Here is a 14,338-nt window from a genome sequence, read left to right on the forward strand (position 1 = left end):
ACGGAAGGTCATCCCCATGTTCATGGATTGGAAGATTTAATATTGTTAGGATGGCAATATTCCCCAAATTGATCTACAGATTCAATGCAATCTCTATCAAAATCCCAGCTGACTATTTTGCAGAAATGGATAGAGTGATCCTAGAATTCATCTGGAAGTGTAAGGGACTCAGAGTAGTCAAAACAATCTTGAAAAAGAATAATTAAGTTGGAGCACTTACACGTCCATATTTCAAAACCTACTACAAAGCTATAATAAGGAGAGTGTGATACTGGCATAGGGATAGACCTATCAGTCAGTGGAACAGAATTGAAAGTCCAGAAATGGGAAAACCTCTGAAACTGTCCCCAACCCAGCCAAGTTAATAAAACAATAACAATATTAATATTGTATCTCAGGGGGGGAATGGTGGAGATTATTGCCATTCATAAGGATGTCAGATTCAGAGGTGTTGGTCCTTGTTTATTAAGCTCTTTTTAAATTCACCAGTCTGGTCCCTGCAGAAATTCTTGGATCCTGGGGGATGGCAGTGCACTACTGCAAACTCAACCAGATAGTAGACCCAATTATAGCTGTTGCACTTGTATCTTTGCTAGATCAGATTAATAAGGTCTCAGGTACATGGTATGTAGCCATTGATTTGACAAATGTGTCTTTTTGTATTCCAATCAAGAAAGAGAATCAGTTCTCATAACAAGGAAAATAATTTGCAACTATGTGTGGTGATGGATATTAACTAGACTTATTGTGGCGATCATTTTGTAATATATACATATATTGAATCTGAAAACTAATATAATGCTATATGTCAATTATATCTAATTTTTTTTTAATTTTTTAAAGAATCAGAAGTAGTTCACATTCACATAGAAGGGACAGGAACATACATTTATAGTTTTGCCCCAGAATTACATTACGTGACATCACTCTGATCACACAGACAGAACAAGAAGTGGTTAGTACACTGAAGGTCTTGGTAAGCTGCATGCAATCCAGAGGATGGGAAATAAACTCTATGAAAGATTCAGAGGTCTAGTGCTCAGGGGCATGCTGACATATCCCCGAAGACAGAAATAAACAAATTACTGAATCTTGCATTCCCTTTCTCGAAGGAAGCACAGTCTTTGGTAAGCAGGCCTCTTCAGGTTCTGGGGACAATACATTCTATGCCTAGTAATACTGCTCTGGACAGTATACCAGGTGACAGCTTTAAGTAAGGTTTGGAGTCATATGGTGTTGCAGATTCCATGGAGGTGACAGTCGTGGAAAAAGAAGCAGTGGGAAGTTTATGGCAAGACCCAGTGGGAGAATCACAATGCAAGCTATTGAAATCCAGGAGCAAGAATATGCCAGTTGTAGCAGAGAATTGTAAGCCTTTTGAAAATAGCGACTGGTGTGCTACTGGGCCATGATAGAGATGGAAAACTTGACCAGGGGACCCCAAGTGACTATGCATTTGGAACTGGCCATCATTGGCTGGATTCTGTCAAATGCACCAAGTCGTAAAGTCAGATGGGCTCAACACCAAGACATCATAAGACAGGAACATTACACCTAGGACCAAGCCTAAGCAGAATCAGAGGACACAAGCAATATGCGTGCAGAGACAACCCAGAACCCGCTGTTACCCACTGCAGTTGCACCTAAGTGTTCCTCACTCAGCTCATACCTATGGCCATAGTGGTGCATGGGGGTGACTCCAGCTGAAGCAGGTGTAAAAAGCCCGTTTGGGGGGCTTCCCTGGTGGCGCAAGTGGTTGAGAATCTGCCTGCCAATGCAGGGGACACGGGTTCGAGCCCTGGTCTGGGAGGATCCCACATGCCGTGGAGCAACTAGGCCCGTGAGCCACAACTACTGAGCCTGCGCGTCTGGAGCCTGTGCTCCGCAACAAGAGAGGCCGCGACAGTGAGAGGCCCGCGCACCGCGATGAAGAGATGGCCTCCACTTGCCGCAGCTAGAGAAAGCCCTCGCACAGAAACGAAGACCTAACACAGCCAAAAATTAAATAAATAAATAATAATTTAAAAGCCTGTTTGGCTTATGGGTGGGTTATGACCATTTTCAGGGGTAACTTTGAAAGGCAGTTGCAGCGGAAATCTTCCCAATTGGCAGATATTAATGTGATCACCCATTTTGTGTGGAAGGAGAAGTGGCTCAAAGTGAGAATATATATGAACTCATGGGCAGTGGCAAATGGCCTGGCCAGTTGGTCAGTGTCTTAAAAGGAAAAAGACTGGAAGATTGGCTGCAACAAGGTCTGGAGTAGAGGTATATGGATGGATATAGGGGAGGGAAGACAGAGTATGAAGATCTTTGCTTCATATATCAATGCCCATGAAAAAGAATTCACCATGGAAGAGACACTGAACATTCAAATAGACAGAATGACGTGGCTGGTTGATGTCAGCCACGTACTGGCCATCTCAGTATTGGCACAATAAGCACATGAATGGAATAGATACAGTGGCAGAGATGGAGGCTATGCAGAGGCCCAATGGCAAGGACTCCCACTTACCAAGGCTGACTTAGATACTGCTGTCTCTGAATCTTCACGTAAATATTGACAGAGACCAACACTGAGCTCCCAAGGTGGCACTATTTATTTAGGAGACTAATTGGCCACTTGATAGTAAGTTGACAACACTAGGCTTCCTCCATCCTAGAAGGGCTAGTGATTTGTTCTCATGTGAATAGACTTACCTTTTCTGGATAAGAATTTGACCATCCTGCCCTCTGAGCCTCACTCAGCATCATTCCCTGGGGGCTTACAAAGGGGCATGATACTTGGTCAGGCTGCTCTGACCAACATAAAGAAGTTTCCTCCAGTAAGCTGAATTTCATTTCCAAGCTGTCTTGTTACAACTCTGTAATCATAATCTTGAAGGTAAATAATTTGATTACTTATACACTCCAACTAGCACAATAACTAGTACTTGTCCATTGCAGGATTTTTCTAGCAGAACCAGCTAGGAGTCTACTGCAATTCACAATGCAAGAAATAATGATAGGTTGGACTTAGGGGGTAGTGGTGAGGTACACAGAAAGGGAGGAGGTCACATGGAAATAATTTCTCCTGTATCCAGGTGTATTAGTTAGGATTCTAGAAATTATAGTAATCAAAGTAAGCCAGTTTAAATAGAAAAGTGCTATTCATTAGAAGGACAAAAGGTGGCTCATGGAACCTAAGGGCTGAGGCAGGCAGCAGGTTCTAGAACTGGGGCCTACAAAGCCACTGGGTAGCTCTCTCAGCTCATCTGCATCGTTCACAGATGGAAGAGGCTCATTACAAAGCTCCTAAGCTTTAGGATCATGTAACTAGAGAAAGATTAATTTTTGTCCAAAGACAAATTTCTATAGGGGAGACTCTGATGGCCCAGCTTGGGTCAGGTGCCCACTGTTGGTAAGATATGGATGACTGTGAGAAGTTCCCATAAAAAGGAGGAGGGATAGATGGACAGCCCTGTAGTTGTCCACTACTCCAAGGGCCTCATAGACTAGTTCTAGGAGGTCAATTCAAAGTTTCAGAGCTAAGTTTCAGAGCTAAGTTATCTGGGAAAAGTTTCAGAGCAAAGTTTCAGAGCTAAGTTATCTGGGACAACCCTGTTTTAGGAGTGTTAGCTGAGACAGTACGATTGTAGTTCATAAAATCCCTGCAGGCATTTAGGACCTATCCTTAGTTAGGTTTTTAATTTTTGTATTTTTTAATTTTTGGCTGCATTGGGTCTTTGTTGCTGCACGTGGGCTTTCTCTAGTTGCAGCAAGCGGGGGCTACTCTTCATTGCAGTGCACGGGCTTCTCACTGCGGTGGCTTCTCTTGTTCCTGAGCATAGGCTCTAGGCAGCATGGGCTTCAGTAGTTGTGGCACGCGGGCCCTAGAGCACACGGGCTTCAGTAGTTGGGGCTCACGGGCTATACAGCACAGGCTCAGTAGTTGTGGCGCACAGGCTTAGTTGCTCCGCAGCACGTGGGAACTTCCCGGACCAGGGACTGCCCCCTGCATTGGCAGGCAGATTCTTAACCACTGTGCCACCAGGGAAGTCCCCTTAGTTAGGTTTTCCTGCGAGTTTAGACTTGAGTATTGAAAAAGGACAAAACAACAACAAAAAAATTAAACCTATTTTTAGACCACAAGGCCTACATTTACTAGCTTTAAATAATTTCTGCCCTTTGAGGGCTACCCTGTTCCAGATACTGTTTCACAGCTCTCAAGTCCTCCACTCCAGCTCAGTCCTTTTGTTAACCCATGAGGCTTCTCAGGGTGTGCAGCCAATTAATGTTTTTAGCTAAGTTTCCAGCAGTTATATTGCAGTATCTTCCATACTAACATCCAACATTTATTTAGTGCTTACTCTGTGTCAGGCACTGGCTCTAACTTTACAGGTGTTAAACTCATTCAATCTACAAAACTGCATGGGATAGGTAGTACTGTTACACGCATTTCATTATAATGTCCCTCTCTCCTAACTAGAAAACAGTACTCCAGGAGAGCCCATGAGGTGTCACCACTGGCTTGACCAGTTTATTTTCAAACAGTTACCTTTGAAAGGTAATTGAAAGTTAAATTTCTTTGTTTCACTCTACTTCCTCCCTTCTGAAGTCAAAGACCTGCCCATCTGGTTTATAAAACTCTATTTGGATAGAACTATGTGCATCATAACCAAGACTTTTTTTTTTCTTCATCTTCAGTTATTCCTCAAGTTGCAGAAGAGTAGTAGGTACAGCTTGTGACACTTCCATGAGAAAGAAACAAGGCTGGTGGAAATACTTGTGAGTGGCAGTGTTGCACAGCATAATATTTGATTTAGACTTAAGATACTTTATGGGTGTTAGAGGAACTAAAGAAGGAGCAGTCCATGCACATTTTGAAGGTTTCAGTAATTTAGTTTCTTTTGATGGTTGACGTTTTTCAGTCTCCCCATCCCTCTTGTCCTGATCAACATTTGTTAAGCATTCTGTCTTCTAAGGAAGAAACAACGGAACAAGAAAAGAACAATAAACTTAGAACCAGCCTTCCAGCCATTAATATTCTGGATTCTAGAACGACTGTCGCTGGACTTTGTTAATCATGAAAGGCCGATGTCTGAGAATCTCTTCTCCACTCCTTACCTTTATAAGGCGCTTTGCTTTCCTATGATATATGACATTTTGATTCTTTAAATGTTGGGACATGGGATGAGTATTACACTTTTCCCAACTTTGATAAGAAGAGACACTTAGAGAGGCTGGGTGATTTGCCTAATCAAAAGTGTAAAGTAAGGGCAGTTACCTATTGTAGGTTTTAATAGGTAGTCAGTGAATGACAATGGATAAACATTAGCGAGTTCTTAGGACAGTCTGGCACAGAGTAACTCTTGAGCTTTAAATCACATTATCTGGCCCTAAAGGTCAAACCAGGAAGGGCTCTATCCAGTCAATCAGTTTCTTACTTGGAGATCTCAAACTAGTAAACTTTCAGAAGAATTCTGGAACTTTCTATCAAGAGCAAACTGAAAGGTTTATCATTTGTTGTTTATTATCACTAGAAAACCATCAAAGAAGATTTTGCAAGGAAATGAATAAAGAAAACAAATTCAGAATAATGCATAATCCCTTCTCCAGAAAGGGAGACACACGTTAAAAAATATTTTTTAAAGTTTCTGTAATATATCAAAATGACGGTGTGATTTTATTTTACGACACTCGATCGTACGTAACTTTTTTCTAGTTTAAAAGGTGGGGTAAATCTGTGCTTCAGCGTGACACAGTACGTCCCACTAACACACTAGCCCTACGAGCACCTTGTGGGTGTGGCTTTTAATCCTTTCATGTGTGATGAAAGATACAACTCTTAACGCAGTTTTCCGGGATTAACATTAGTCTGGGTGGTAAGAAAAGCTAAGGACAAGCCTTCAAGCTTCAAGTCATCACTCTGTCTACAAGAGGCGGGCAGGTCAGGCGTGGGTCAAGGCCGGGGAGGACGACACCTGTAGGCCACAGCAAATAGGGGCTGAGCGCAACGCCCCAACCGAAGAAAACTGCCCCACGCCGAGCGGTCTCCTGACACCCCGAGCAGTTGCTGGCCTCCGAAAACACGTGTGGGAGCAGTGGGGACAGAGCTCCTGAAGCAAAAAGGAACCGCAGCTAACTGTCACACCCCACTCTCGCCAGAATAACACCTCCGCAACACCTACTCGCCACCCCGGAGTAGCCCGGCACAAGATGGCGGCGCGTCACGTGCGCAACGCGATGACGTAGCACGGCGGCCCGCAAGGAGGGACGGCCCTAACCTCACCCCCCACGCTTAGTTACTCAGTTTTGCCCCCCTTCCCTCCCCCGCCCCTGGCCTGGTGTAGATCATGCCGCCAGTGGCGGCCCTGACTGCCGAGGAAACGGTAGCCTAGGACAGTTAGCTGTTACGTGACACTGATTCTCCCTGCCCCGCCTGACCCCTGAGAAAGAGGCACGTCCCCGCCAAGTGAGGGGGTGGGGAAGTGGGTAGTGAATTCGGATCCACCTGGGAGGGGGGAGTGGAAGTTCCCGCCCCGGACAGCGGCGAGGCGGCAGCCACAGGTAAGCGGGGGGCGGGGGTGGGACGGGCTCCCCTATCCCCGGGCAAGGGGAGGGCGCGGGGGCGCGGCGCCGGCGGGGACGCCAAGCCGGGTAGCGCGCCTGGTGGGGGTCGCGCGGGGCCGCCAAGGTGGGGGAGGGGCGCGGAGGGCGCGCGGCGGAAGGGGGAGGGGCTGCCCGCGGTTCCGGTTCTCCTGTTTTGGCCCCCGGCGCCCCTTCAGTCGGTGGTCTCTTCCTTCCTCCCTCTCGCCTGCTGCCCCCCCGCAATGAAAATTAAACCGAAGACCTCCTGCCGCAGGGTGGCTTTCGCCTCTGAAGCCGCCCCTCTGCGGCCCAAGGCGAGCGCCCTCCGTCGAAGGTCTCGGGGTTGGGGCGGGAGCCGCGGGGAGGGCGGCGTGGCCTTGGCTTCCGCGCGTCTTCCGCCGAGCGCGGCCCGAGACCGGTTATCTCCGCCCGGGACCCCACAGAGCGCGCCGGGCGCCCTCGCGGTGCGGGGCCCGGGACGCTCTCTGTGTGGGCAGAGCCAGTCCTTATCCTCTGGGAGCTTCCAGTCGAGTGGGGAGACAGACGGTAGAATAATCACACATACCCTAAACAATCACGGAAAGGTGCAGCCGACAGGCGAGGAAGGGGAATGTGGAGTGACAGAGCTCGTCTGTTTACCTCCGGACAGACTATCAAACCGAGCAAACGTTCTCTTTGATTTTCTCCTGTATCACAAAACTAAGCATGGTATTTCATAGCGTCAACTACGCCGTGGAGCGTCCCGCTTGATCTCTTTACAGTTATTGTAGATGTTAATCACTAGTTGTTTTGTCAGCTTTTGAGGCGTAATGGGCTAAAATAGTCATTGGGAGCCTTTACGTTTCTGAGGCTTATTCAGCATAGATTTGGCAAGCATCTGTCAAACTGGCCTCGTTTGTGGTAAGAGTTTGTACACTATGTTTGCTTATGTTCGCAAAATGCGTTTTATCCTGAAAATTTCATTACCAACAGAAATATGCAGTTTTATTAAAATGCTGTTTTTCCTATAGACTTTGTAAAATGCAGTTTACTCGCTGTCTCAATTAGAATCACTACTGTGTTGCTAAAGACGAGTATGTTAGGTCTGTTATTTGCAGTTGTCCTTTAAGGTTCGGCTTCGTCTGTGCTACATCTGTGCAGTACTACCGTATCACCAGTAGGTGGTGGTACCTTCAAAAATGCTTTTTTTTTCACGTGTCATCCCATTTATTTATACTAATGAATTTTCAGCTTTCAAGTAGGGTGTTGTCTTGTGCCTGAATTTCCCTGTTTCTAAAGCTAGGTTGGAGTAATTGTCTAAAGATATTTTGTTAACCATTATTTCTATCAGTTTTAAGTAGGTAAACCCAACTAAACACATTGATTTATTCAGCAGTAGTAAGTACAAGGTATTATATTGGGAACAAGATGTGGTCTTTGACTCCCTAGAGCTTGCATTCTGGTAGGGAGACAGAAAACAGGCCATTATTATACTGTGATAATAAGTGCCATGAAAGGTGGGGGAAGCATGTGCTGTGGGGATACAGCCAAAGCTTCTAGACCAGTCTAAAGGAGTCATGAAAGTTTGCCTGAAGTATAACTCATAGGAATAGGCCACTTGAAGAGGAATAGTGTTTCTGGCAGACGGAGTAGCATACAGGAAAGCCTGAAGGTGAGAGAAAGCAGTGCAGGCAAATTTGAAGATCTGAAACAAATTCAGTATGACTAATAGCAATTTTCAGGGGAGATTGTGAGTTGAGTTGTGGAAATGTTGAGCAAGAGACTTCTTGCCCGCAGGCTTCTACATCATCTATAGGTGGAGAAACTTAAGACCCTCTTCATTCATCAGATGAGAAAACTATACTATATTTGTTGATGTTTACTATTTTACTGCATACGTGACAGTCTCTGCTGGGCACAGAGCATACATTCACAAGATAGAGGCCCTGTTCTTAGGCACCTTAAGACTGGGGAAAACAGACATGCCTATAAACACAGTTCAGAATGTTAAGTAACCTCATTAGAAATATCTGCAAGGCACAGTGGAACAAGCATTAAGGAAGGAAGGACCTAGAGCAGTTGGGAACATAATGTTTGGGATGAAACTTGACAATGAGGAGTTTGCCAGGTGGACAAGTTGGGGATGTGAAGGTATTCTTGGAAGAGGGGCAGTGTGGAATGAAAGAACATGGATTTTGGCTTAAAACAGTTCTGGCTTCAGATCTTGCATTCACATCTTACTGTGAGATCTACAGAAATGGCAATTTCTTTGAGCCTCAATTTACACATCTCTAAAATAGGGAATCCAAAAAAATAATAATAAGGAATCCAGGTGATGATATATAAAGAGCTCTTAGTTTAGTGCCTAGCATATGTTCCTTTCTTAACAAGCTTTCTTAAAAGTGCCATGCCTTTACTTTAACATTCTTCATATGTCAGCAGGATCGTGATTTAGCTCCCCAAATTCATTCCCATTGATGGTACTTTTTTTTTCTTCTTTTAGTCTGTTTATTTTATTCATTTGAAATCCAGTTCGATTCTTTTTTTTTTTTTTTGCCACGCTGCATGGCTTGCGGGATCTTAGTTCCCCGAACAGGGATTGAACCCTGGGGCCACGGCGGTGAAAGCACCGAGTCCTAACCACTGGACTGCCAGGGAACTCCCCCATTGATGGTACTTTTGAAGCTGTGTTTCACTGCCCACTTGTGATTCTGCCCAACTTGGGATTGTTTCATGTTAAGCTTCCATCTGCTGCCTGGGGCTTACTTTATTTTTACAGAAAATGTATGCATAAAATTCTCTGTTGAGCAAGTTTTTAACAGATTGTTAATCTTAACCTTAATTTTAGGAATAATAGCTTAAAAAAGTAAGCAAATAAAGGTTACATTCTGATAGCATCACTAAAAAAATATGTATATATTGTTAATAATGAGCCGAAGGTATAAGGCTGCTTTCATTTTGGAAAAAAACCTGATTGGTTAATTCCTCTTTAAAAAAGTCATAGAAAATAGGCTGTCTTCTTTTCTGTAGGAAATATAGTTGCAGTAATTGTCCAAGTGTTATTTGCTGACTGTAGTGGCTTTTACTATGAAATGTCTGATGTTTTGTTGATGATGTTAGTTTCCATTAGATATAAGATTTCTTAATAATATTCTTATGGGGGAAAATCAGTGAGTCACAGTGAAACAGAAAAGTATCATTTTCAGTAATTTAACAAGGTATTAAATCTTTTATAGTTTCTTTCAGTGCTTTAGCACTACATCTTTTTTTTTTTTCCTCTCTGCTCTGTATTCTTATGTCTTCTGAAATGGAGTGTTTAAAAAGGCATTTTCAGTAGCGATAGTATGTAGGAAGTATAAAATTCCATCTTTGATGCTGTCTGTATGTTTAGTCTTTGGGATTACACTTCTCTTAGTGTAGATTAAAAATCACTGCACTCTTCCTAAAGAAGGGACTGTATATAGCTTAAAAGCAGTTCAAGAAACAACAAGGGAAACACTAGATGAACTTGTCAAAATTTAAAGTTTTAAAATAATCATAGTTACGTCATACTGGAAACATTTGTATCAAAATGAAAGAAATAAAATTTATATGAAGAAATAATAAAGGTAATAAGGAAAACACTAAGATCTGATAGATGGATGGACAAATAATACGAACAGAGAGCTCACATAACTAATGGAGAATTAAAGAAATGTAAAACAATGTACCATTTTCCATCTATCAGGTTAGTCATGACTAAAAAATTCACGGGACTTCCCTGGTGGTCCAGCGGTTAAGACTTCACCTTCCAATGCAAGGGGTGCAGGTTCGATCCCTGGTCAGGGATCTAAGATCCCACATGCCTTGGGGCCAAAAAACCAAAACATAAAACAGAAGCAATACTGTAACAAATTCAATAAAGACTTAAAAAAAAAAACAACCCTGAATTCTTAAAAAAAAAAAAAAATCCCCATTGCTAATTCTCATGTGCTTCTGGTGGACTATAATTCTTTCAGAAAACCTTAAATATTCATACTCCTTAACCAGGTAATTCTCGTTTTTAGAATATATCCTATGGAAATAATTTTAATTACAGAAAAAGCTTTATATACTAAACATATTAATCTCAGTATTGTTTTGTTTGGTAAAAAAATGTGAATTATGTACATTCACTGGATGGAATATTATGTAGCATTTAAATATGTTTCTATTTGAAACCTAGAAAATATTTGTGATAAATGAAAACAGGATACAAAATTGTACGTACATTATGTTTATGCTTTTTTAAAAGTTGCGGAAAGAGAAGACTGAAAAGAAATTAGACAATATTGTAATTAAGTTTTTATCATCCTTTTTCTTTCTGTTGTATATTTTCCATGTTAGAAAAAAAGGCTAATGACATATTTAGAGGGAAAAGCATTAGAAACACTTCATGTTTGAGGTGATTTTATACCTTTTCTCAATGGCTAAAAACAGTAGCATCAATCCAGAGTTAAGAATGAATTTATTTTCTGCTGTCCAAAAGGGGGGAAAAAAAAGAGAAGAAAGAATATGCAGGCTTAAACTTCACAATTATTAAATTAATGATGCTAAGGGCCAAGTACCTAGTTGCCCCCTCTCTCTCTCTCTCTAAAAATTCTTTGAGTTGTGGTAAAATACACATAAAATAAAATTTACTATCATAACCATTTTGAAGTATACAATTCAGTAGTGTTAAGTACATTACATTATTGTACCGCCACTATACAGAACTTTTTCATACCCATTAAACAACAACTACCCGTCTCCCCCTCCCTCCAGTCCCTATTAACCACCATTCTACTGTGTTTCTATCGGTTTGACTTAAATAAGTGAAAGTACCTTAAAGTACCTTAAATAAGTGAAAGCATTCAGAATTTGTCTTTTTGTGACTGGTTTATTTCACCTAACATACGTCCACAGAGTTCATTCATGTTGTAGCATGTGTCATGATTTCCTTTCCTTTCTTTTTAAAGCTGAATAATATACCATTGTATATGTATATCACATTTTGTTTATTCGTTCATCCACTGATGAATATTTGAGTTGCTTCCACCTTTTGGCTATTGTTAATAATTCTCCTATGCACATAGGTGTACGAATATCTCTGTAAGACCCTGCTTTCAGTTCTTTTGGATATACACCCAAAAATGGGATTGCTGGATCATATAGTAATTCTATGTTTAATTTTTTGGGTTACCACCATATTGTTCTCCATAGCGACCGCACCATTCTACACTCCCAACCACAATGCACAAATGTTCCAGTTTCTCCACATTGTTGCTAACACTTATTTTTTGTTTTTTTAAAAAAAATATTAGCCATCCTAATGGGTGTGAGGTGGTATCTTAATGTAGTTTTGATTTGCATTTCCCTAATTGAGCATCTTTTCATTTGTTTGCTGGCCGGCCCTCTCTCTTTTTATGTCTTTTCACATAATTAGAAAAATCTTAAATTCTACCCAAATCTTTTTTTTTTTTTTTTAATTATTAGCACTTTAATTATTATTTATTTATTTGGCTGTGTTGGGTCTCCGCTTCTGTGCGAGGGCTTCCTCCAGCTGCGGCAAGCGGGGGCCACTCTTCATCGCGGTGCGCGGGCCTCTCACCATCGCGGCCTCTCTTGTTGCGGAGCACAGGCTCCAGATGCGCAGGCTCAGCAGCCGTGGCTCACGGGCTCAGCCGCTCCGCGGCATGTGGGATCCTCCCAGACCAGGGCTCGAACCCGTGTCCCCTGCATTAGCAGGCAGACTCCCAACCACTGCGCCACCAGGGAAGCCCTACCCAAATCTTTTACCAGTCTCTTTCTAAGTAGTTCTCCTATTTGACATATTCCATCTCTCATAACCCATTTATTCTCATTCTTACCTAGCCTACATGTCCTGCAATTGATTATCTAGATCATCTAGATCTTTAGAAACTCCTTAGTTATGGCTTCATTTATTTATTTATTCTGTTCGACCTTTGCTCAATAAGTTCTGTATATTAAACTATGTATGCAATTAGAAACTGTTCCCTAGGGGACTTCCCTGGCAGTCCAGTGGTTAAGAGTCTGCACTTCCACTGCAGGGGGCACAGGTTCAATCCCTGGTCGGGAACTAAGATCCCACATGTTGCACGGCCAAAAAAAGAAAAGAAAAGAAACTGTTCTGTAGACTGTAGAAAAGAATGCTTGGGCTTCCCTGGTGGTTAAGAATCCGCCTGCCAATGCAGGGGACACAGGTTCGAGCCCTGCTCCGGGAAGATCCCACATGCCGTGGAGCAGCTAAGCCCGTGCACCACAACTACTGAGCCTGCGCTCTAGAGCCCGTGAGCCACAACTGCTGAGCCCATATGCCACAACTACTGAGCCTGCGCTCTAGAGCCTGTGCTCCGCAACAAGAGAAGCCACCACAATGAGAAGCCCGCACGCTGCAACGAAGAGTAGCACCCACTTGCTGCAACTAGAGAAAGCCCGCACGCAGCAACGAAGACCCAAGAAAGCCAAAAATAAATTAAAAAAAAAAAAAAAATTTTTTTTTTAATTTAAAGAAAAAAAAAGAATACTTGTGTTCCTGCACAGAAGACTATCTTATGTATACCATTTATTAAATTTAAACATGTTCATGTGGATCAAAACTCAAAAAATTTAAAGGAATATGCAAGGAAAATCTCTTTTCTCTCTCTGTACCATAGCTACCAATTCTCTTCCATGGAGGTAACCAAGTTACCAATTTTTTTTTTTTTTTAAGTATTTGTTTTATTTATTTATTTATGGCTGTGTTGGGTCTTCGTTTCTGTGCGAGGGCTTTCTCTAGTTGTGGCAAGTGGGGGCCACTCTTCATCGCGGTGCACGGGCCTGTCACTATCACGGCCTCTCTTGTTGCGGAGCACAGGCTCCAGACACGCAGGCTCAGTAATTGTGACTCACGGGCCCAGCTGCTCTGTGGCATGTGGGATCTTCCCAGACCAGGGCTCGAACCCGTGTCCCCTGCATTGGCAGGCAGATTCTCAACCACTGCGCCACCAGGGAAGCTCAAGTTACCAATTTTTAAACAACTATAGAGTATACTATCCATATTCTGTAGCACTTTTTATTTGCCATTTTAAAAGGTCTTATCATAGGTCACTACACACCCAGAGCAAAGGTGTGAAAACATGAGTCTGGATAAATTGAGCTCAGCCCTTAGTGTAGAAAAGCCTGTCTTGTTCCTCTTAAAAAGTATGCATGTTAAGAAAAGAAATGTCTTAAGATTTTTTGAAAATGAAGTTAGAAAGCATCTTTTAACTGTTTTTTTTTCCCCTTACAGTTGATTATGGAAGATTCTCACAAGAATAACGCTTCAGAGACAGCACCTCAGTCTGGTTCAACAGTTCAGGGAGCTCATATTTCTCATATTCCTCAACAGGTAAGGCAGGAACCAGCCAAAACATTGAGCCAGTTAGGAATATTTGTTGTGCAGATTAATCTGTTGTTTCGGATCACCAATTACTAACGTTCAAAAAAAGAACCAAGCAAAAGAGAAAAAAAACCTGTAAAATGTTGAAATGTATGGAAGGAAGGAATATCTGATTTAAATATCTTGTCAAGATCATTCAGTTTTATTTTCTGTTATACAAAGCATATTTAGCGTTTTAACATGTATATACTTCTCAGAACTTGGGGAGGTAGAGTTCATTTTATGCGGTACCTGATTTTTTAGATTTTTTTTCAGACTAATTTTGTTGCTGCATAAGAAAAATGAAAAATTATTTGGCCCTTTGGGCTGACTTGAAATAGAGACTAATAGTTTCAGGAGGCAAACCATCTT

General features: G+C 42.3%; 1 protein-coding gene across 4 annotated transcripts in view; it reads left to right on the plus strand.

The window, feature by feature from the left end:
• The first annotated feature begins 6,305 nt into the window (after nt 1–6,305).
• Nucleotides 6,306–14,338, plus strand: part of ATF1 (activating transcription factor 1) — a 60,818-nt gene continuing 52,785 nt past the window's right edge. For all 4 annotated transcript variants that reach the window (XM_068561122.1, XM_068561125.1, XM_068561124.1 and 1 more), the window contains exons 1-2: nt 6,306–6,549; nt 13,838–13,936. In XM_068561122.1, coding sequence (XP_068417223.1) covers nt 13,844–13,936 — 93 coding nt within the window. In that variant the 5' untranslated portion in view covers nt 6,306–6,549; nt 13,838–13,843. The remainder of the gene's footprint in view (nt 6,550–13,837; nt 13,937–14,338) is intronic.

Source organism: Eschrichtius robustus, chromosome 13, assembly GCF_028021215.1.
Source record: "Eschrichtius robustus isolate mEscRob2 chromosome 13, mEscRob2.pri, whole genome shotgun sequence".
NCBI lineage: Eukaryota > Metazoa > Chordata > Mammalia > Artiodactyla > Eschrichtiidae > Eschrichtius > Eschrichtius robustus.